Below are 25,615 nucleotides of genomic sequence, written 5' to 3'. Positions count from 1 at the left end.
TATACAGTTGTATTTTACTATATATACTATGTAATAGGGACTTTATGCGCACGTGTCCTTCTTGATGGTTAATTCACACCGCAATCAAATTTACTGAGATGGCAGCTTGTAGTACCCTGACTGACATTACATGAATGCGATGGCCGGCCAGTCCTCTACCTTCTTGTTTTTGACACTTGGCCGGTCCCCAGCATTGTACGATGTGTTCGTGTCGGACAATCACAATGCATGCATGTCTCTTCGGGGACATCCGATACGATACAGGTACAGAGAATGCATGTCTAGTCTTGACGGTTCACACTGACATCCGATATGTTCGTTTGTGGACGTAATATTTCTGAAATATCTTTTTTCAGTATATTATTTATGAAATTTGGTTAAATAAATTCCGGGATTTACACCGAATTAATGCATGGTTGCTGACAGTCAAGCATGCATATATCCCGTCTTGATGGTTCACACTGAGGCCGGTCCCACAAACCAGCCAAGGCATCGCCCAACTATAAATCACGCTCGCTCCTCAAGAGTGAGATCGTCCATCCATCAACTTTCCTCTATTTTTTCGAACACGATGAAGTCACGCGCCACCCCGCCTCGTCTGATCCAGTGCGTGTCGCTGCACCTCCACCGTACTAGCGGCGGCGCGACGAGGTGGCGCGCGTGCACAACCACCGTGCTGGCCGTGGGCGTGCTCGCCCACGCGCTCGCAGGGGCCGGCGAAATAATGGCGTGGTGGCTCGGCGCCGGGAAGGGCGCGGATGGGTTCCCGTGGACCAGCGCGATGCTGCAGTGGCAGCGCACCGGGTTCCATTTCCAGCCCGAGAAGAATTTTATGAGCGGTAGTACAGGAGTAGTTGATTATTTATTTTTCTCTGGCAATCTGTACGTGCAGAAACTGACTGACTGACTGGCTTTCTTGTTTGTTTGCTCGTGGCAGATCCCAGCGGTTAGTACGTACATCACTTTCTTTGTTTTTGTTGAACTGGGAAGTTTATATTGATTAGTAACAACATCTTACAGAGTATTAATTAAGGGGAGTGCTGGGCGTCCCCGGCGGATTAGAAATCTAATCCCACGGGTCCCCAACCATCCGATCAACAGATCTGGAACGTTTTCGGCCGTCAGATCAAACCAACCAGCCCTCTCTTCCACTTTTACTACCATGATGAACCAAAGTAGCAAAAAACGGTTCAATTGTAGCAAAATCTATTTTCACCTAAAAACACAGACCTCGCCGGAGATGTCGCCGGAGACCTCGCCGGAGAACTTGTAGCAAAAAACATATACTATTATAGCTAAAACCTAGAACAAATGTAGCAAAACCTGATTCCGCCGGATACTCGCAGGAGACATAGTAGCAAAGAAAATATGGTATAGTAGCAAGAAAACAAAAATATTGTAGCAAATTTTTTTTGCTATTGTAGCAAACTATGCATTGATGAAAAATATAATTGTAGTAAGACAAATTTCGCCAAAAAGAATTGTAGCAAACAATGTATACTATATTAACATAAATGCCAAACTAAAGTAGCAAAAACAATATATTATTGTAGCATCACGCCCCGAAGCAAAAACGCCCAGGAGCCGTTGGCAGCAGGCGGCCGTTGACTTGCAGCTAGAGGGTAGGGGGGAGAGGAGGATGACGGCCATGGCTGGGCGTGCTTGCAGTGGGAGGAATAGGCGGAGGAAGTAGGAGGCGGCTGCCGCCGCGCGTAGGGGAGGCGGCACGCGGAGCTCGCTATGAGGGCTGACGACGGAGTCGGCGGAGGAGGTCAGGGGAGGGCGGCGGCCGCCGTTCGCAGAGGGTGCTCGAGGCAGCTCGCGGACCTTGGCGTGGCGGCGGGCGGCGGCTGCTGCAGTGGGGTTGGCGGCAGTGGCGCCGCACAGCAGAATCGCGTGTAGGTGGTCGCGGGACGCCGCCGGTCGCCGGGGATGCAGGTGGAGGCGCGGGACGCCGCCGTAGTTCGGGATGCAGGGGAGGAGGCGGAGTGGCACGCTATGGAGGAAGTTGCGGCGGCACGCCGGGTCAGCGGCACCGGCACGTGGCTTGCGCGGCGGGCTGGCTCGACGCGTTGCTGGGTTGGCGGTGGCTCGTGGCAGGGCGACGACGGCGGCGCGACAGCCTACCTGTGCGGTTGCTCGATTTGGGGATGAGATTGAAACCAGAAAAAAAGGGATGAAGGGGAAGACGATAACGTGGGTGGGTCCCACGGGACACGTGGCATACGGGGGAATCGGAGGAATGGAGCGCTGATCCCCCGGGGGTTCGGCAGCGTTTCCCATTAATTAATTGACTTGATGATGCAGGTCCGGTGTACTACCGTGGATGGTACCACCTATTCTACCAATACAACCCGGAGGGCACCGTGGGGGCCAACATCACGTGGGGCCACGCCGTGTCCCGGGATCTCGTCCACTGGGGCCACCTCCCTCTCGCCATGCTCCCTGACCGGTGGTACGACATCAACGGCGTTTGGACCGGCTCCGCCACCATGCTCCCCAACGGGACGCTCACAATGCTCTACACGGGGTCCACCAATGCCTCTACCCAGGTCCAGTGCCTCGCCGTCCCCGCAAACCCCAACGACTCCCTCCTCCGCAACTGGACAAAGCACCCTGCCAACCCCGTCCTCCTCCCGCCCCCCGGCATCGGCGATAAGGACTTCCGTGACCCCACCACCGCCTGGTTCCACAAGTCAGACTCCACCTGGCACATCGCCATCGGGTCCAAGGATGACCACGGCCACTCCGGCATCGCCATCACGTACAAGACCAAAGACTTTGTTAGCTACGAGCTCATCCCGGGATTCTTGCATCGTGTCGAGAGCACTGGCATGTGGGAGTGCGTTGACTTCTACCCCGTCGGCAGCCGCGACCAAGACGCCGAGAACTCGTCGGAGGAGCTGTTGTACGTGATGAAGGCGAGCATGGACGACCACCGGCACGACTGCTACGCATTGGGGAGGTACGACGCTGAGGCAAACATATGGACGCCGGTGGACCCTGAGGCGGACGTGGGGATCGGGCTGAGGTACGACTGGGGAAGGTTTTTTGCGTCCAAAACGTTCTATGATCCGGCGAAGCGGCGGCGCGTGCTGTTGGGGTATGTCGCCGAGGCCGACTCCGAGTTGGCCGACGTGGCCAAGGGATGGGCTTGCCTCCAGGTATCTCTATACTATACATCGCTATGATTGTGTTTTACCTTGCATTTTGCATCAATAGCTCCATCCTTCATTTCGTTACTCATGTTAGATTGATACATCAGTGCATCGCCTCTTGGGGATTGAAATGCTATCTGTTGTTATATCAGTGCATGCATGCATCATACAATCCATCTTCTCTTTTGTGCAATACAACCTGCTTAAAATGTTGATTAATGCATGGCTGATGGCTTTCTGGGAAAACTTGTTAATCACATTGTTAATATATTCTAATGCGAGAAGAGAGGAACTTGTGGCTGCTAATTAGTCGTGGATGGTGTCGCAGTCATGGACGAGTACTAGTTGCACTCGCTCCGTATGGTCCGCTGGTATTTTTTTTTTTTTAAATTGACCATCAATTTGATCAACAAAATATGAGTTATATTTTACAAAAATTATACCGTTAGAAACTCTTTTTAAATATGAATCCAATGTTATATTTTTTTACAGTATTACTCATATATGGTTGACAAAATTTGTGGTCAGAGTTTTTCTTAAAATACGTGCATGCTTTATAAACCCATACGGAGGTAGTACATCGCTACATCGCAGTCTCATCGTTTCAGGTTTCTATCTTTTTTCTTTTGGGAAAATTCTTTCTTGTTTAACGGCCAATAATAGCTGCATGATGCATGATAATATTTTTTTATTAATCCTCGTGGAAGGTATAGGCCGGCCGGTTGAATTTCAAGGGTACCTTTCTTTGATCACTTTCATCATGTCTTTGCATCTTCCAAGAACCAATGAGTGCCCATCAAGTGTCCATTTTCCGCGTAATTCCAAATTAACTAGTACGTGCCACGTATCGTGCGGAAAGCACGATACCAGCTATCTACAAACCACCTTGATGTTATGGTGAATCATGCATGTAGTCAAAAAACTAGTACGTGCCACGTCAGTCGCACTTGGAACCATGTATTTAAGGCTCAGTTTGCGGTTCCTAAACTGTGCTATGCTGGACTTATTTTATAATCATCTCTGAAACAATAGATTGACCACAAGATATCAGGACTTTCTTCCTTAATTCCCTCTTTCCTTCCTATCTGTTACGGTACATGGTCGTGCCGACGTGGGACTGACTCATCAACCTCGAGTTTTGGAAGTTGCTTATGTAAAGTGTTCGATTCTTTTAGGCTAGCCATAGTGGTAGTATCTTAGCTAGTATCATGCACATTGGTTCCACAAAAATACTGATGTGGCAGCTAATTAAGGAGGAGAGATGAGATTAGAGTATCATAGGTGGATACCGTATCATAGCGCATATCACGAGAAAAGTTAATGTCAAACAAATCTTGTACATCAATTTGCATTGAGATTCTAAATAGCAATAAATATAGCATAACTATGATACTACTTCATGATACTACCCACTATAGGGATAATATCATACACAAGTATCATATGCATGATACTACTATATGATACTTAGCACTATGGCCAGCCTTATGGAAATTGGTGGAGGACGCCAGCACCTTTATTAATTGAATAACAATAATTTTTATCATGTTTTTTTTTCAAGTTCATTATGTCAATGTGCATTCATAATCGATGGACTTACCTCGCTTGAATTATTGAACTAACTAATTAATGGTCTATGACATGTGTGCAGTCGATTCCGAGGACGGTGGCGTTGGATGAGAAGACCCGGATGAATCTCCTCCAATGGCCGGTGGAGGAGATCGAGACCCTCCGCCTCAATACCATCGACCTTGGCAACATCACCATCGGCACCGGCTCCATCTTCCCCCTCCCCCTCCGGCAAGCCACTCAGCTCGACATGGAGGCCTCCTTCCGCCTAGACGCTTCCGCCATAGCTGCCTTCAATGAGGTCGACGTTAGCTACAACTGCAGCACCAGTGGCGGTGCCGCTAGCCGTGGCACGCTCGGCCCCTTCGGCCTCCTAGTCCTCACCACCGCCGACAGTCGCAGCGAACAAATGGCAGTGTACTTCTACGTGTCCAAGAGCATCGACGGCACGCTCCAGACCAGCTTCTGCCACGACGAGTCCCGCTCGTCTCGGGCCTGGGACGTGGTGAAGCGGGTGGTGGGCAGCACCGTGCCGGTGCTCCACGGTGAGGCTTTATCTGTCAGGGTGCTCGTGGATCATTCGATCGTAGAGAGCTTCGCGATGGGCGGGAGGTCAACGGTGACGTCGCGGGTATACCCGACGGAGGCCATCTACGAGGCGGCGAGGGCGTATGTTTTCAACAACGCCACCGGCTCCACTGTCACCGTCGAGAGACTCGTGGTGCACGATATGGACTCGGCATTCATCAAATAAAGAGAACAATAATTTTCTGAGCCTAGTATCACATGATCATGATATAGTAAGGGAAAAATCATATCTATAAGTTTCCGAACTTAGTGAAAAAAAACCTGTAAAAGATATGCAGTCATATACACATGTGAAATTAGGTAGGAAAATATGATAATCTCGTAGATGAGGAAAAAATATTGTACACCAAACTATTGTAAGTTACAGTAATGTAATGTAAAAAAAGTTTTTAAGTTACAGAAGGTACATACCGCAAATAATCATATTATTTTACCAAGATATTTTTTTCTGGAGTATTCCTTTCAAGTATCTTTTATCTCTAGAATCTTCTCCAATCATGAGTGGCAACCGAAATGGAGCTCCTGTGTTGCTCCCCGTGTCTCACCCCTTTCGGCCCCACTGTCATTGGGTGGACCTATTCTCACGGCGGCTGTCCTGAGAAACAAAAATAGCAGCTGAAATGAAGACACGGCGACACGCAAGCCAGCATCTCTCATTGAACCTGCGGAGTGAGATAGCTCTCGTGGCGCTGCTCTACTTGACGCGTTTGTCTCATACAACAGCGCATGGCTCCTTCATGTCAGGTCCATGATCCACAGATGGTATGATTGGGTTTGGAACATTTTTTGGGTTTGTGATATGTCGTAGATACAAAGGGAAATGTCTGAAGCATGCATGGATGGGTTCCCTGCTCATGTACTCATGTTGATGGATCTGAATCCGTGGATAGGTTTTGCTTCTGTCTTGGATTTCTCTTCATGGATTTTCTCCAATGATTTTTTAATGATTTGTTTATCATGGACTTGTAGGTTAGTTCATGGAATATATTTTTTGCATTGGTTTGCTAGATTTATCAATTTTCATCTGCTGATAGTCCATATGAACAATGGGTTTGGTACAGATCGAAATTCAAATTCATGGTGTTTTTGTAAAAAATATCTTTTCCTTCCCAGTTTTTCTATGATGTTAATAATGCATGTATGCTCATGGAACCGGTGGACTGATGCAGGTATGCAGATTCGTTGCAAACAGAATTGGCTTCATCATTGCTTAGAATTTGAGGAAGCATGGTTCCGAGTTGATGTCATTTCTTAGAATCTGATCTAATGCATACAAGAAAAGGTCTACTAAATTTTTTGACGTTTCAACAAGGTAGAATCCAACGGTTGGACGCCCAGTTGGTTGTGGTTTTGCAGTTTTGGCTACCTCTAGGCGATCGCTGCTTGTCCTCTTCATTTTTGTTCCTCGGGGGGTTTCGCGGCGGCTTTTTGCGGTGCGCGGCTGGGTGCGGTAGATTTGTTGGCGAGCGTAGATTGTTTACTGAGTTTTTTTCTTCTTTGAATTGTGAGCTACAACTGTTTGTTGAGGTGCATAGTTATCATTGATCAGTTTTGTGTTTGGTGCAGTTCGGGTAGAAAACAAGATGCCAGGTGCTCTATAGCTTCTTCATTTTGAGACATTATGGCTTTGGGGTCGACCCCGGTAACAAAAAAGGGATGCATAAAAACTTGGGATCCAACACCATGATAAAATACTACCCTCATGATTAGACCATGTCCCTGAAATTTGATTAAAAAAAAGGTGCATTAGCGGTTAATACATTGTAATTAGATAAGTTATTTGGAATATGACTGAACGAAAGACCAAGGAAAGGAAGAAGAATGCACCAAAATGCAGGTGCTGCACCAAACGCTGGTGGTTGTTTCTTGTTGTAAGTGAGTGCAAGGAAAAGACCTGGAATAGTTGACCTATTACTTTGTGTTGTTATTATGTTAGGACAACATTTATCCCTTCTTGCTCGTAGATTGTTTATTTATTCTGATCGAGTAGTCTACACTACCATTACCCAAAACCGGTACTATGTGAATTCTAGCGTTTCCGCCAAAATCCGCACAATATCGATTCAGGGACGCTCGCCAAGCATAACGTGCACGTCGAAACATACACGCGATGCGGGTGGAATTAACACAAGTAGTAACATTGCTAACGTCGCCAAGAATACAAATGGGGATTAAATTCAATTTAGCTAGCCGCGTCATACAACCAAAATTACATGACAAAGACGAGCATGCCAAACATTTGTCTCAATATTGGTGCAAATATGATTAACAACTTTATTATAAACGTCTGACAAAGATAAGCGGAACAGGCCTCCGCACTCATAGCCTTTACCAACAAAGGTTCCAAATTTTGACACAACAAATTTCTTGGACTCAAAAACTATCTTGTAGCCATCTCGGCAAAGAAGAGATCCGCGAACAACATTTTTATTGATGGAGGGAACATGATGCACGTTCTTCAGGCGCATGATCTTTCCCGAAGTGAACTTTAGATCAACCATACCAACACCACGAACAGTAGCATGCGAGCCGTTTCCCATCAACACGAAGGAAGTCCCTACGACTTGATAAGAAGAAAACATAGAGATATCAGCACAAACATGTACATTGGCACCTTTGTCAATCCACCATTCAGGAGAATGACATGCTGAAAGGACAGTAGGAAATATACCGTACCCAACATCCTTCATCTCAGTATCTCCAATGGCAACATTGGCAGTCTTGCCACCCTTCCCTTGCTGACGCTTGTCAAAGCGATTTGGGAAATTGGGATCCCAATGATCAGGATCACCACAGATGTGGCACACTCCTTTCTTCTTGCCGGTCTTCTTCTTGAAGTTGGTAGACTGTGAAGCCTTGTCCTTGCCATCATACTTGTTCTTGTTCTTGGACTTGTAGGATTGGAAGTTCTTCTGTACCAAGTTGGCACTAGAACCTCCCTCAACACCTCGAGCATGTGTGTCTTTTGCTCTCGCCTTTTCTTCCACGTCAAGAGACCCAATGAGATCCGTAACAGAAAACTCTTGTCTCTTGCGTTTCAGAGAAGTAGCAAAATTCCTCCATGAAGGAGGAAGCTTGGCAATGTCTAGTAACACACATGTAAACTGCTCAAGTTCTTTAGCAATGGGCTGTATCTCATCAGTTTGCTCACCGATGGAGCACTCATCAGTCAGCTTGTAGTCATAGTATTGTTCCATGACATATAATTCACTGCCTGCGTCCGAGACCCCAAACTTGGCCTCGAGCGCATCCCACATATCCTTGTCCGTAGTGATGGACAAATATGAGTCAACAATGTTCTCACCAAGAACACTGATAATGGCACCCCTCAGAAGGGTATCGGCTTCCTGAAAAGCTTTCTCCTCGATGGGAGTAAGCTCTCCTTCAGGCTTGCCTTTGGTTGCATCAAAACATCTCATGGTTGTAAGCCAGAGAATTGTTCTTGCGTGCCACCTCTTAAAATTCACACCCTCGAATGGAGGACCCGCTAAGTCCTAGCTACTCCAGCCCAACTTACCGCCGGCGTATCTACGGCTTGTTACCCCAGGGATAAGTACGCCATCGGTAATCTGTTGGAGATATGCCCAAGAGGCAATAATAAAATGGTTATTATATATCTTTATGTTTATGATAAATGTTTACATACCATGCTATAATTGTATTAACCGAAACATTGATACATGTGTGTTATGTGAACAACAAGGAGTCCCTAGTAAGCCTCTTGTATAACTAGCTTGTTGATTAATAGATGATCATCGTTTCATGATCATGAACATTGGATGTTATTAATAACAAGGTTATGTCATTGATGAATGATGTAATGGACACACCCAATTAAGCGTAGCATAAGATCACGTCATTAAGTTCATTTGCTATAAGCTTTCGATACATAGTTACCTAGTCCTTTCGACCATGAGATCATATAAATCACTTATGCCGGAAGGGTACTTTGATTACATCAAACGCCACTGCGTAAATGGGTGGTTATAAAGGTGGGATTAGGTATTCGGAAAGTATGAGTTGAGGCATATGGATCAACAGTGGGATTTGTCCATCCCGATGACGGATAGATATACTCTGGGCCCCCTCGGTGGAATGTCGTCTAATTAGCTTGCAAGCATATGAATGGTTCATAAGAGACCACATACCACGGTACGAGTAAAGAGTACTTGTCAGGAGACGAGGTTGAACAAGGTATAGAGATACCGATGATCAAACCTTGGACAAGTAAAATATCGCGTGACAAAGGGAATCGGTATCGTATGTAAATGGTTCATTCGATCACTAAGTCATCGTTGAATATGTGGGAGCCATTATGGATCTCCAGATCCCTCTATTGGTTATTGATCGGAGAGAAGTCTCAACCATGTCTGCATAATTCGCGAACCGTAGGGTGACACACTTAAGGTTTGATGTCGTTTGAGTAGATATGGAATATGGAATGGAGTTCGAAGTTTTGTTCGGAGTCTCGGATGGGATCCAGGACATCACGAGGAGTTCCGGAATGGTCCGGAGAATAAGATTCATATATAGGAAGTCATTTTACAAGTTTGAAAATGATCCGGTGCATTTATGGAAGGTTCTAGAAGGTTCTAGAAAAGTCCGGAAGAAATCACTATGGAAGGCGGAGTCCCGGAGGGACTCCACTAGCATGGCCGGCCAACCCTAAGGGGAGGAGTCCCAGGTGGACTCCACCTAAAGGTGGCCGGCCACCCCCCCTCAAGGAAAGGTAGGAGTCCCACCTTGAGTAGGACTTCCCCCTTGAGTAGGTTTCCCACCTATGGCAAGTTTTGTTGTTGGGGTCTTATTCGAAGACTTGGACTACAACTCTTGAGGGCTTCCACCTATATAATGAGGAGCCAAGGGGAGGGGCCGGCCACACCAAAGCCCTCTTGGCCGCAGCCCCCAAGTGGCCGGCGCCCAAGCCCCCTCTCCCCAAACCCTAGCGCCCCTCCTCCACATACTACTCCCGCAGCGCATAGGCGAAGCCCTGCCGGAGTTCTCCACCACCACCGCCACCACGCCGTCGTGCTGCCGGGATTCCGAGGAGGATCTACTACTTCCGCTGCCCGCTGGAACGGGGAGAAGGACGTCGTCTTCATCAACACCGAACGTGTGACCGAGTACGGAGGTGCTGCCCGATTGTGGCACCGTCAAGATCTTCTACGCGCTTTTGAAAGCGGCAAGTGATCATCTTCTGCAACAACGAGATTTAATCTCGTAGGCTTTGGAAATCTTCAAGGGTTAGTCTCGTGATCCCCTCGTTGCTACCATCTTCTAGATTGCATCTTGGCTTGGTTTTCGTTCTTGCGGTAGGAAATTTTTTGTTTTCTATGCTACGAATCCCATCATAATCTGGGTGGGGCCTAGCCATTTTCTTTCTTTTCTAATTATTTCTGCTTCTTTGCCTTTTCTTAGTTTCTTAATTGTGACTAAAAAAAGGATAAAAATAAAATGGAAATATGATTCCATACCAAAAAAGGATACTAATCATAAAATGGAAAAATGATTCCACATAAATGAGATTAATTGCAAAGAAAGATTTAAAGGATGGAAAAATATTACATCTCGTCATCGTCAGTTTTGATCGATAAGTGTGTAGTTGTACAAAAGAGACACACATATAATAATAATAGTTTCGTCGCATGCATCGCACACACATCGACAGTCTTCTTGCCTTTTTGGTTGCCGTTTAATAATTTAGCCCCGCATCGTGACTTCTTCTTGTGAATGGAAGACCTGGCCTAGGTAGCGTGGCCATGCTTATTCTTGTGGTGTATGTTGCCTCGTCGTCATCGAATTCTTCCATCATAGGGTCTCTGTACTGGTCGAAGTCTTCCTCGTTGGTAACTCCATCCATTCCGACGATGGTCCTTTAGCCTCTCCTCACGACAACATGGCTTTGCTTGGACGGGTCGGTTATGAAGAAGCATTGGGCCATGTACTTAGCCAATACCCATGGCTCATTTTGCGCGGTGGCGTTCGCAGTCTTGGATTTGGCTTCGGGTATACACATGGTGGTGAAATATTGGTCTTCCTTTGTGACGCTCTTAGCCGATCTCACACGGAACATCGGCACCTTCTCCCCACAGTAGTTAAGCTCCCAGATCTCCTCGATCCTTCCGTAGTATCTATTCTTTACGTCACTCGTGTAGGATTCCATCGTTACCCCTGAGTTCTGATAATCCCTATTTTTGTTTTTTTCCTCCGTGTAGAATGTGTACCCATTGATATCGTATGCTTGATAAGTCATGAGGTTGGGCGTGGGGCCATATCACAAGGCCAATAATAGTTTCTCGTCCACACAGGTCATTGGCGGGGGATTAGCATCAAGCCAGTCTTTGAACCAGCACGCGAAAGATGAGTTGCGCTCTTTGAATATTTCTCCTTCCATCCTCGGCTTGCCACTGTTCGCAATCATGGTTTTATGCTCTGTCAACCAAGGATCGACCAAGTCAATGTGTTGTAGCACTACTAAGTTGGCCTTGTCAAAGTTGGCGCGTCGGCCAGAGAAGTCCACGTGCATTTCCATCCAGCTAGTTTTGTGACCTACTCCCTCGAGCCTGACAAGGTGATTGTTTCCAGGCAAACCAACAGGGTTCTCGACATCTAGATAATTCGTGCAGAAAGATATGCACTCTTCGGTGAGAAAGCCCTGGATGATGCTTCCATCCGGACATGCCCTGTTACGAACGTATCCTTTGATGACCCCATTCATTCTTTCGAATGGCATCATGTTGTGCAGGAATGCCGGCCCAAGATGGATGACATCATCCACGATATGGACCAACAGATGGACCATAATGCCAAAGAATGCTGGCGGGAAGTACATCTCAAGCTCGCATAGGATCACAACGATCTCTTCCTGCAGCCTTCCGAGTTTCATCACGCTGATCAACTTTCGAGAGATGGTGTCGAAAAAGTTGCAGAGGCCAGTCAGTGTTTCACGGACGTGCTTTTCCATTATCTCTCAGATTGCAACCAGAAGTATCTGCGTCATCATCACGTGATAGTCATGAGACTTTATCCCTGAAGTTTAGTTTCTTTAGGTCCAGATATCTGCTTATTAGCCCCGAGTAACCGAGAGGCACTTTGACTCCTATAAGGCACTTGAAAAATTGATCGAGCTCATTCGGACTCAGAGTGAAGCTGGAGGGGGCAGTAATAGTCATGTTGCTTAACCCTTTTGCACTTTTGACCATCCGTCTCCTCCGAATGGTCAATAATAGGCCCATCTTTAGCGGTTCATCCTCCGTGAAGCTCTTTCCTGATATTCAGATCTATTAGGTCGTTTCTTGTTTTCGGCCCATCTTTGGTCCTCTCCGGCATGTTGAGCAGAGTGCCAAGCAAACTCTCGCACACATTCTTCGTGATATGCATGGCATCAAGGCTATGAGGCGTACCGAGGATTTTCTAGTATGGCAAGTCCCAAAACGCGGACTTCCTTTTCCATACCCCTAGGAGCAGTGTCGGTGCCTTTTCCTTCTTCTCTCCTGGCGCAGGGGCCTTTCGCTTCTTTCCCGGCGCAGGGCACTCTTTCCAATTTTTCAATAAAGTATCGATTTCTTCGTAGCTCCTCTTAGGTGGTTTTCCTCGGGGCTCATCTTGACCATTGAACAGATATCCACACATTCTCCACGGGTCATTCTTGTCTAGCCACCTTCGATGTCCCATGTACACAGTTTTCGAAGACCCGTGATCTTTCCCAAGCTGGACAAACGTCGTATCATCCATGCACATGACACACGCATTGTGTCCATGGCACACCTGGCACGTGATATATACGTAGCCAAGATAGTCATGCACCATCGTGATCAACGCGGCTCTCATAGGGAAATAATCTTCTGCGACAGCGTCCCATGTACTTACCCCTGGCTCAGCCCATAACGTGTCTAGCTCCTCCTTCAATAGCTCGAGATACAGATTGATATCGTTCCCTGGTTGTGCCGGCCCTTGAATTAGCATACTCATGTGTATGTACATCCTCTTCATGCACAGCCAGGGGGGAGGTTGTACATCCATACAAACACGGGCCAAGTGCTATGTTTGCTGCTCTGCTTGCTATATGGATTGAGTCCGAGAAACGATGGCATCCATAACCCTGCCCAGGCCAAGCCAGAAAGGTGACCTTGCTAACGTCATCATTCATCATACCTGTCTTCAAACCTGCTCCCGTATAAAAGTTCTGAAAAAAGTAGCAATAAGTACGGGTTCGTACTTAGCAAGACTTTAAAGATGTATAAGCTTCATCAACAAGCCAACGTTGTACGTGAGGTACACAAACGCACTTTGAAGACACGAAGGAACATCGAGCTGTATGGTGGGGTCAAGCGGCAGCAAAGCAAGCACTAAGAACCTATAGAGACACGCTACAACTTCCGTTTATTAGAGAAGCTAAGAGAGCCTATAAGGAACCAACTAGATACTACAACAGACATAACCCAGCCGATGCATTCCCCCATCACACACAACGAGGAGGAAGCAGCAAAGGCACTCACATGGTTGCCAAATTTTATAACAAGTTAATATTCTAGTAGTGCTATATTACTATGCATGTTATTAGTAATGAAACAACATGTGTAAGTTGTTCTATGATCGAATTAAATAGCTCCAAGTCGTCCATAACCGCGGACACGGCTTTTCGAAAAGTTTACCATGCAGGGGTGCCCAAAATACTCATACGCACGATCAAACCCACCGAGCGACAGTGGAATATCACGACAAGACCATTCTTAGTTCAACAAGAAAGTTTAAGGGGGGCCACCCCACTAAGCTACATGTGACGAAGTTCAGCCGTACTCCGATACAGACTCAGAGGTTTGTGACGGCGGCTAGGCTTGGTGTTAACAACCCGCTTTCGCTTAACGTCCCGCAAGGTACAGTACAGAATATAAACACCCGCAGGCAACAGGAAGTAAAGCACACGAAGGCAATAGTATGTAAAGCACCCGAAGGCAATAGTATATAAACATGCATGCGCAAATAAAACCAGGTTGTGGCACCCGGATAAACAAACTTGAGAAAAGGTAGTGGGTGAAGGGGGTCCAGTAAGCCCCACGTATGGCAGAGCTCCTAGCTCAAAACCGATAACAAGAACTCGTGTCCTAGGGGACACAAGAGAGACAAAGATCCGATACTTACGCAAAGGGGCCCACCGATGCCACTTATTAAGCAATTTTAGTTGTTAACATTTAAGTAAGCCATGATTGTCTCCAACAACATATAACTATAGAGTGAGGCATGTGACAACTTCCCAACAACACCCAAGAGATAACACAGGTCGGATAACAAGACTAAGCATGCGCTAAAACTCGCTAGGCCAACCCAAAAAACCAAACAACGGTTATAGGAGGGAAAAGGTGGCAATATGGCTGCAAGGGTAAACATGCGATAGGACAAGTGACAAGAACGCAACACAAGGCAAGAATAAGAGAGAGGCAAAAGCATAAACAAAATAGGTAACAAGAGCCCCTGGGAGGCAAGGGGAGAAATTGCTTGCCTGGCAAAGATTGACGAGGAACACCGGAGAACTTGTCGTAGCTCGCATCAACTCAACGTCCAATTCGGGAACAAGCAAAATGCTACAACAAACAACAGATGCACAACTTACTACTACGGCAAAAGAATCAGCATGATCAAGATATGATATGCATGGCATGGCAACGGTGATGCAATGCAACTTATCCAATTAAGCGGAACCAGAATCCCGACTACACAATTTAGGGTTCACGTTATTTTTCTATCGGCAATATTAAATGTTGATTAGCAGGGCATTGACATGGCATGGATGAGCTACTTCAAAATTAAACGGAGCGGGGAAACCTTATCCGGTAATTCCAAATACTCCGCATGTTCTTATTAGGTGATATGCAAAACTACATGACTCGGCATGATGCGATATGCAAACATGCATATATATGGCATATTCAGATTCAGTGCATTTTTCTGATAAATTTTCATATAGAAAACATTTGAATTTGAATTAGTATTCAAAAGTTATTAATATTTGAATTTTAAAACAATTTAAGAAGGCCTGGGGTCTTTTATTTAATTTTAAAAAGGACCTGAACAAAAATCAGACGAAAAATAGGACCTAGGTTTATTTTACAAAGTGCAGGGGTTGTTTGAGAAAAGCGTCAGAGGGAAGGATGCCGGGTTCAGGAAAAGAAATGACAGGGGGTTTTCTGCAAAATGTTCTAAGCTGGTGTGTCACCTCTAACTGACGAAACTGAAGAAGGAAACCTTCCGCGGTGGGTTCTTTGGTGACCAAAATTTGGTGGCAGAGCGAACGGGGAGAATGGGAAAAATGGAGGAGGAGCACACCATGGGCTCGACGGCGAAGAGGACAGCTCGAGGAGGTCGGAGACGAAGAGGAGAAAGCAGAGACACGCGATGGGAAGAAGAAGGTCGCAGTGACTGTGGTGAAGGCGATGACGAGCTTGATGAAGGAGGACGTGCGAGGCTCGGCGAAGAGGTCCAAACGGTGTGCCGTATCACCTGGAGCGCGACGGATGGCTCGGACGGGCCGGAGGAGGACCAGAGTGGCCGGAATCGGCGAAACCACGCTGGCGGTCGGAGAAGGGAACAACGAAGAAGTGCTCAATTGAAAGACCCACAGGATCGATTTTGGCGACGATGAGGATGAGGGAATTGAGGCGGTGCTCGTCGTGGTCTTTGTTGTTCGCGGGATGGTCGGAGTCGACGTGGTGACAGCAAGGAGGAGGATGGAGCTCTCGGTTCCTCTCTTTGTTGTCGAAGAAAAGAGAGAGGGAGGTGGAGAAGATGGTGGCACGAGAGGAGGGAAGAGGTTAGGGTTCTACAGGGGGGGCGTCTCCGGCAGTTTTGTAGAAGAGGGGGAGAAGGGAGGCCGTTGATCGGCACGGCGCCGCGCCATTACCCGATATGGCGAGGAGGAAGACGGTGACGGGGAAGAGGAGACGGAGTCATTTACCCAAAGGGGTATGCAGGCTAGAGAGGTTGGCTGAAAAGGAGATGGGCTAGAGGAGGAAGGAAAAAGAGGGGAGGCCCAGGGAGGAAAAAAAAGGGGTGAGGGTTTCTTTTCTTTTTCGAAATCTTTTCTTTTTCCACTTGGTTTTGAAATCTGTTTTGTAAACATTTTGAAACCAAACCAACATCAAATTTTTATTTTGAAATTGAAAACATTTGAAAATGTTTTAATTTGTTTATAATTTTGGGTTTTAGGATTTATCAAATGAGAAGACAAGAGGAGGGTGATATAAAACCATATGAGAGGGAAACCAAAATAATTTTTATTTAAAATAATGTTTGTTTGGATAAAAACATGTAGATGATATGCATGATGACGTCTTGATGAGGGGAAGACAAAACAACAAGCAAAACTAGTAGGGTTACTTTTCCGGGCCGTTACACTATACCCTTTTACTTTTTTGTGTAGTACAAACATATACCAAACAACCATTATTTCAGTCTTTTGTAGTAGACTAAATTTTTGTTTGTCATATTGGTTCCAGAAAGATGGGTACAAAGTCCTGTTTTACACCTTGCTCATTAGCCATAAACGTATTGATTGATCAGTTGGTATAGCTATGATGTCAATGGCTTCTCCTGGGGGGGGGGGTTCCAGCGTACGTTCTGGTATTTTTTTGATGGTCAACTGTTGTGCATAGATACTATTGTGTGGTATCATTTTCTTTACTGACTAGTGCTGATGTTATGTCTCGACTCCAGAAGGTATACTAGTCTCACACACACATCGAGGAGTTGGCACCATGAGGATTGTGTTGAAATTGTACGTGCTTTTTTTAAACTCACATTTCTTTGTTTAACTCTTTTTTGTTTTGTTTGTTGTATTCCAGCATATTCTCTTATTTTTCTTATTGTTTGTGATATGTTATTTCAGATTAGCAGGATGGTGTCTTTAATGAAGGAGGTGTACGGTGTAGCAGCATTCAACAAACACAACGGCAATATCCAATGGGAGGTTGCTGCAGACAGGTGCAATTATGCAAAAACTCCATAGCAAGTTGCGAATGAGTGTGAATTTTACACACTAAGGATTGCATGCACGTATGATGGTGACAAGCTTGGCGATAGTATAAAAAATAAGGGTATAAGTCTATTGTTGTTGGTCATGTAATTTGCTTCCCTTTTTTACTTGTTTTTCTGTGTCGTTAATTCGTTTTTTTGTATTTTTGTGTGATCTACCAGCGTCGTGTTGAGGATTGGAAGTTTTAGTACATGTACCAGCTTCTGCATCATCCCAAGAACAAGAAATCACCTCTGGAGTGGCCGAGTATGTTACAAGATCTTATGTTGCTTATTGGATTAGGATCGCAATCAACTCGGCGATTGTTGTCGCAAGCTGTCCAAGGACGTGGTGCAGTGAAAACGAAGTAAACTTACTGATTTTTAGTTTTAACCATTGGTACATTATTATTCATTTGTACTTATTTGTTGTTTTCTTTGGACTTCACCATTTAGTATTCATGAACTTCAGACACATAGACCATTTATTATTGGTGTGCTGTGTGTTTTGTTATTCGTGAATTTCTTATTTTTGTTTCTTGTTGTGTTGATTTCACCGTGTGGACTTCTCTATATATCATTGTGAACTTCTTTGTATATACAACACTTTTGTTATATGTTCTTTATCCTATGCCTTTCATTCGAAATTTCCTGTTGTGCTGTGCGCACTCCACTATATAGTTTGTGTGCACTTCTATTCACTATTGTATAGTTCACGTGAAGTTCTGAACCGTTAATAGTGAACTTCTTTAACATATTTTATTGAATTTCAGCTTTTATTTTATATCAATTAAATATCTACATTTCCAACAAGTGGACATCAAGAAATGAAAAAACTGCATGTATATGGATAATTGGCAGGACAAATGGACCATTGATAATGAACTTCGTCCTTTTTGTGCATGTGAACTTCACCATTTTTGTTAAATGAAGTTCTGTATTTTTTTTGGTGAACAAGTGGAATGCATCATACAAGGTGGAATAAGTGTATTTTTTAAATTAAATTGAAATGCAGTGAACTTCATAATCACACGTAGTGAACTTCAGTTTTGCCAACACCAAATGTGAACTGTGTTATAATGTAATGTGAATCTCTGTAATGCTTATGTGCCGTGACATGGAATTGTAAAATGAATAAGTGAATTTTGTCATAACTAATTGTAATGAACTTCAATATTTTTTAATCAAGTGAATTTCAGGACCATTTTTAATAGCGAACTTCATAACCGTTAATAGTGAACTCTTTTTTACATTTTTTATTGATTTTCCACTTATTTTTTAGGTTAAGCGCTAGAATCACCAACAATGAACTTCGCCATTATGAGCAAGTGAACTTCAATACTATTCGTCCTTATGGTCTGGCCAATATGAATTGTGAACTGCGCTAAAATACAATGTGAACTTCGCCATTATGTGAAGATGTTACATTTTTTATTTGTTTAGTTCAATTAATGTGCAAATGGCAATAGTCCATAGTACAAAAGATATCTATGGGGTGGTGGCGGTGTTGTAGGTTCATGCAGATGGACCTTTGGAGGTTCAGAAGTTTGCACACGTATATAGGTGCAAAATAAATTTGTATGTCTTATTACATCAAACCAGTCTATCTTAATCCGAATACTACTGATACAACCAACAAGATAGTCATGCAAGGGTGCATAAGGTACATAAGCTTATCTCGGGTAAATAAATAGTTCATAAGAAATCTCTTTTCACTTTCTAAGGCGTGTCACGAAGCAACCAAGTTCATTGCCTCCATCGTAGAAGCAGAACATGCAGATATCTCCTTAAGTTAGTTTATCACCCATGATTATATCTGGCCAACCGGTTGTCATCATTGCACGGCCATATGCAACAGTGTTTAGCCGAACTCGTCCTCTATGCCATGACGGTGTATTGCAAGTTATTGGAATGCTGATTGGTCCCGCAAGAAATGTGTTGAGGTGTACCTGAGTGTAACATCCCAAAAAAATCAAAACAATGAAGGAAACCAATTTCCATTTATCAAAAATTTAGAGTCAACAAAAACTTGCCTATTTCAAAATCCTTTCCTATTATGTGAATGAATGAATGTTTTTCTTAGGCCATGAATGTGTGTTTGAAGTGTTTGAAATTGTTTCTAAGCCACAACCATACAATTAGGATCAAAGAGAAACCAAGCAAAAAGAAAATAAAATAAAATAGAGGCACATATGAGCCTATGGCCATATTTGTAAATATAGGCCTATGCCATGTTCTACCTTGTTTAGATGGTTTGAAAACCTCAACCAACCCAACCTAGTACCCACCAAGCCAAATCAAAAGTGAAACAAAAAGAAAATGAAAAGACACATAGAGGCATATGTGGGTATATGGCCAAATTGCAAATTTGAGCCTATGCCCTACTCCTTTGTTTGAAATGGTGAAACACAATCCTAAACGCAAAATAATAACATTTGAATCAAGGGAATGCAAAACAAACCAAAAGAAAATTTAAAACCGTGCAACATGTGATAATGGTCACTTGTGACATTTTTAGCCTGATGCCCACTTTGAGCCCCTGTATTAAGAAATTCTTAAACTAAACTCTCCCAACTCTTTGCACCTCATCCAAGAACTCATCAAGATGAACAACTTTGGTAAAGACCAACATAGCAAATTCTTTCTCAATTGCTTAGTATGATCAAGCCAAGATGCAACATCAAAGCAGATTTAAGATCATGCCTATTTTGGATTTTCACAAACCACCTCCACTTTTCAAACCAAGACCACCATTATGTGCCAAACATTATTTTAATCATCTCCATAAAATATTTTGGCCAAATTCAAATTTAAATTTCTTTCGGCCATTTCATCGAACACCTTTAGTGCACCAATCTGCCAACTCCATACACTCTATAATCCAGAGGATCTTAGCCTAAACCATTCATGCCTAGGTCATCCATCACTCCTCCTTGCATCCCCTGGACCTTGCCAAGCGCTCACACCACTGTTCCTTGATGACCATGACCATGGCAAGGTCATGCCGAGTCACTCCATGCCACTCTCATGCCATCATCCTCTCCACACCTCGCTGGTCCCTCTCACCATGTCCACTAGCTCCCCCTCACTCCCACACACCTGCTCGTACTCGCCAAGAACGAAGGAGAGCACCACAACACCCAGACCATGACGTGCCCCGTGACGCCCAGACACGCCAGAGCGCGCCAGGACACGCCACGGGCACGACAGTGCACGTCACCGCCTCGTCGCTGTCGACCTCCCCTCGCCCTCTCCTTTCTCCCACGCGCTCAGCACGTCACCAGGAAGCTCCCAGACATTCTCACCTGCCCGCGCATGTACCGTCGCCGTCGCCATCGTCACCGTCCTCCGCCCCGGTACTGCGGAGACGACGACGTCGCCCGCACGCCCCTGTCCCCCTCCTGCTGCGCCATGACGCGCGTTAGGACCGCCTTGACATCGCCAACAGTACGTGCCCACTCCCTTGCCCTTTCACCACCCAGAACGCCGTCGCCACCATGACCTGCCCCGTGCGCCGCAGCCACCCCTCGACCCTATAAATTGGAGCCTCCCCTTCATCCTCTGACCACACCAGCTCACTCCCCTCCTTCCTCTCGCTCTCCTCGACCCTCTCCCCCTCCACATTACCGCCGGAGCCGCCTCAATTTCTCGCCGGAGTCCGCGGAGCCGCCGCAGACGAAGACGACGATTGGCGCCGCCCCAGGAGCCGTCGTTGGTACCAGGAGAACCACCGTCAACCGCAACGTCGCCCTGCCTCCTCGCCGACGATCGCCGGAGCCCAGGTGACCCTCCGACCCCCTAGCCTCGCCGCCAGAAGGTTCGTGTCTCGCCGGAGACGACGACGCCCCTCATCCGTCCGATCCTACTCTAATCCTACGGCCCCCTTCGCACATACCGATTCGGTGATTTAAGTGAAGCTGACAGATAGGGTCCGCTGTCAGGCAGCCCGCTGCGCACTGGAGCACAGTTGGGCCGGCCCATTTGTTTTCCCGCGTGCCCATTTAATTCAAATCTCGTTCAATTCGATTTAATTCAAATTCAACACTAGTGCTGTGTTCAAAATTGAATAACTTCAAATCTACCAAACCAAATTGAGTGATTCAAAATTTGTGGGAAAGCTTATAAAATTATCTAGCCAACTACACTGGTCTCATCCCTAGATTTAATGTAGAACACTTGTAGTAAAAATAACAAGGCAGGGACTTTTTCAAATACAAACAATTATTAAAAATCAACCATAATGAATTTTGACGTGATTCCAATTCTCATAATTCACCGTTCAAGAACTCTAATTGTTCATGCAAAAATATGACAGTGGTGTTTACCATGATCATGGGCTAGATTCAAATGATGGCTATGTGGTTATTTCTAGCCCATTTAAATTAATTAAGAATAGTAGTTAAATATTATGAGGGGTAGCCTCTCATTTAAATCACTTTTCCAAGTAAGTGAATGTGAGGTAATGACCTTGGTCTACCAAACCTCATATTTTGATTACTTGAGAATATTAAATCTTTTCCAAATAGTTATTAAATGGTATGAGATGTAGTATCTCATTTAAATCATTTTCCCAAATGGTAAATATGAAGTGTTGACTTTGGTCAACATGATCTCATACTTATTAATTGAGGATATTAAATCTTAATAATGATTCAATGAGAGGAAATTATTTCCCAAAAGGAAATAAATAGAAACCCTAATCCATATTTCAATGAGAGGAAATTATTCTTCTTATAAATAAACAAAGCCAACCACCATGTAATAATGTGTGATGCTAGGATAGCTTGAATGAACCAATTGTGTGTTAAGTCTAGCACTTAAGCATTGTTTGGTGATTGTATACCTCGTATCCGTTTATAGACGCTAGTACCGAAGACTACCAGGAGGAGGAGGTCTTCTACGAGGAAGAAGAAGAAAACTTTGATCACTGTACCAATCAAGGCAAGCTATTACCAATGCAAGATATTACCATGAGCAAGCTATACTCTTGCAAGTTACCAAAGTGCAAGCTCTACTTGAGCAAGGCACCAATACCATACTACTTTGTGTTTTACTTTCCAAGTCCCAGTTTTTATCTCACAAAGCTTTTACTTTGTTTATCAAGGTTTACTTTTATAGTTAACTTGAGTCTAGATAAGGAGTAGTACAAGAGCATCAAAGTTAGCCTAGATAGCTACCAGTTAGTTAGCACCCCTCATGACTAGTTGCTAGTGCTAAAACTAAAATTTACTACTCTAGATGGGAACATGTGAATCAAATGACTTTGAAAACCTTGGAATGATGAGTCATTCTATTGAAAGATTTTGAAGGTGAATATGACCTGAATGACATGGTGATTTTGACAAAAACTGATGATTGGGTTCGGATGCGATACCATTCCAATTTTAGAGTACCCCCACAATACCTGATTATGGATAGGGCTTAACTGGAAGTTTATGTACTTTAGTATGGGTTCCCTCTAAACAAGCGTCATAGAGGTTATGCTGAAAGCTGCCTCCACAACAAAAGAAACGGCGTTAAAAAGAGGTGAATGTCCGGCCCAAGCCCTGTGCAGTTCCCAGGATGGCAGATCGGCATCACTGGGAGGCCAAGCTCACAGGGAGAGGTGCCTATACTAGGGTATGTAAGTGAAAGGTTAATGGTTGATGATCCGCATACTGAGTATGATTATTCAGGGAAATCCCTGACGGATGCAATGAAATGTTGTGGCACAAGTGTACAACCTCTGCAGAGTGTAAACCTATTCGAATAGCCGCGTCCGCGGTCATGGACAGTTGGAAAGGCCATACTGTTCCGTCATCAGAACTTTTCAGAATGTGACTGGTGACTTGTGACTTGAACATGAATTGTGACTTTGACTTGAATCACAACAGAGTTGTGGGAATGACATTAATGTTCCCACTTGAGTTAAGTTAGGCAAATGAAGAGTCTTTTATTACTAAGTGCTTATGAAATAAAACTGGCTTTATGCAAATAAACCTAGAGCTTAGAACCCCCTTACCATTGTTAATAGTGCTTACACTAGTATTAGTTTGCGAGTACTTTAAAGTACTCATGGCTGTATCCCTGGCTATTCAAATGGCCAGACTATGAAGAGGAGCACCAGTACCATGAAGATGGACAGCAGGACATCTATGATAACTAGGACTACTCCTGACGTCAAGCGTTGCCTGTGGAACAGATGGACCGCTACTACGTTTCTTCCGCTGTTTGTTTTGTAATTGATCATTAGATCAACTCTTGTTGTATTAAGACTGGATCATGTGATCCTGTGATGTAAGACTATTATGGTTTGTAATGAATGATGTTCTGTGATATCAATCTATTATGTCTCGCAAAAACAATATTCCTGGGATTGCGATGTATGGCATAATAGGCATCTGGACTTAAAAATCCGGGTGTTGACAAGTTGGTATCAGAGCCATTGTTTGACCTTAGGAGACCCTAGTTAGAATGGACGTCTGCAAAATTTAGTTTCAAAACAAAGAAAGTGAATATTAATAAAAAGTTATTCTCCCTCTTATCCTTGAGATCTTTTCAAAAAGATTATTTCTGAAAATTTATTCTTACCCTGATCCTTGAGATCCTTTTTAAAAGGGTATTTCTGAAAACTTATTCGCACTCTTATCCTTGAGATCTTTTCAAAAAGACATGCTCTACTTTTCTTTGTACTGCTCCATAAAATTTTGCACACCTTGACTTCATACTGCACAAGACCCGCAAGGAATTGGACAGCATCCGTGCCTTATACCAACGACAAGCATCTCGCCTATGAAGACGAAGAAACCACCATTCCGGATGAAGAGTAGTATCACTAGAGCACTTGCATAAATTCGTAGCAATAGAGCACTAAGTGTGAGTTTTGTATCCTGTCCCTTGTATCGTAGAACGAATGAATGGTTCTTAAAACCAACGGTGTGTTAGCTTTGTAAGGTATGATGGTTTGGTATGAATGAAAAAAAAAGTGTTGTTGGTTTTTACCCCCTCAACACTACTCAAGTTTTGAAACTTTTCAAATTTTATCTCAAACAAACCATAGAAATTTCCCTCTTATCTTATGATCTACCTCATTGTTCAGATGGCCCCTCCTACCCGCAACAACTCCCGTGCCCAGGCCAACCAGATGCACATTGAGCACGCCAAGATGACTGACACCATCAACATCCTTGCAATGGAGCGCAAGGCACTTCGCCATCAGCACGCCAAGAAGGACTACCTCATTGCTCGCCTCCGCGTGAGGATAGCATCACTGGAGCAGCTCATCCCAATACCCAACCATGCCCCCAGAAACAAGTCCACTGTGACTTGCTATGAATGTGGTGTCACTGGTCATTACTCTAATAAGTGCCCGATAAAAGCCGCCAACAATGCCCCAAGGACTGGAAGCAATGCTGTGCCCCTTACCTCAGGAGACAAGTCAACTGTGACCTGCTATGAATGTGGAGTTACTGGTCATTACTCCAATGAGTGCCCAAGAAGCTAGCAAGGACTGCCCCCAATACCGCTGCACCTGCCCAGCAGCAGCGCCGTGTCGCAACTGGAAGGAAGTTTGCCCCAGGCAACCCGAACAACCGCAACGGCCGTCTCTACCGCATGAATGCAACAGAAGCCCAGGAAGCACCTAATGCCATGCAGGGTATGTTTTCCTGTTAACTCGGAGCATCGCACCCGTTTATTAGGACTAAATTGCCCAATCTCTCTTAGGTTCCTAACTTTTCTTAAATCTCGGGACGAGATTTTGTTTAAGGGGGAAGGGTTTGTAACATCCAAAAAAAAATCAAAACAATGAAGGAAACCAATTTCCATTTATCAAAAATTTAGAGTCAACAAAAACTTGCCTATTTCAAAATCCTTTCCTATTATGTGAATGAATGAATGTTTTGCTTAGTCCATGAATGTGTGTTTGAAGTGTTTGAAATTGTTTCTAAGCCACAACCATACAATTAGGATCAAAGAGAAACCAAGCAAAAAGAAAATAAAATAAAATAGAGGCACATATGAGCCTATGGCCATATTTGTAAATATAGGCCTATGCCATGTTCTACCTTGTTTAGATGGTTTGAAAACCTCAACCAACCCAACCTAGTACCCACCAAGCCAAATCAAAAGTGAAACAAAAAGAAAATGAAAAGACACATAGAGGCATATGTGGGTATATGGCCAAATTGCAAATTTGAGCCTATGCCCTACTCCTTTGTTTGAAATGGTGAAACACAATCCTAAACGCAAAATAATAACATTTGAATCAAGGAAATGCAAAACAAACCAAAAGAAAATTTAAAACCATGCAACAT

The 25,615-nt window shown here is 44.5% G+C and overlaps 1 protein-coding gene across 1 annotated transcript; it reads left to right on the top strand.

Moving 5' to 3' along the window:
• Positions 1-412: 412 nt before the first annotated feature.
• LOC127346162 (sucrose:sucrose 1-fructosyltransferase) lies at positions 413-5,764 on the top strand. Its single transcript, XM_051372706.1, has 4 exons — positions 413-839; positions 938-946; positions 2,308-3,164; positions 4,810-5,764. Exons 1-4 carry the CDS (start codon positions 413-415, stop codon positions 5,479-5,481), a joined length of 1,965 nt encoding a protein of 654 aa, XP_051228666.1. The 3' UTR covers positions 5,482-5,764.
• The last annotated feature ends 19,851 nt before the right edge of the window (positions 5,765-25,615 follow it).

Source organism: Lolium perenne, chromosome 3, assembly GCF_019359855.2.
Source record: "Lolium perenne isolate Kyuss_39 chromosome 3, Kyuss_2.0, whole genome shotgun sequence".
Classification (NCBI taxonomy): Eukaryota; Viridiplantae; Streptophyta; class Magnoliopsida; order Poales; family Poaceae; genus Lolium; species Lolium perenne.
Note: the sequence above shows the minus strand (reverse complement) of the source record. Positions and strands in the feature narration are given on the sequence as shown.

What these genes read in the sequence shown, in the direction of transcription:
- LOC127346162 (XM_051372706.1), top strand. Translation starts at nt 413, where the DNA reads ATGGTTGCTGACAGTCAAGCATGCATATATCCCGTCTTGATGGTTCAC. An exon ending in AGGGATGGGCTTGCCTCCAG is followed by an intron (nt 3,165 to 4,809) that starts GTATCTCTATAC and finishes ACATGTGTGCAG; the next exon opens with TCGATTCCGAGGACGGTGGC.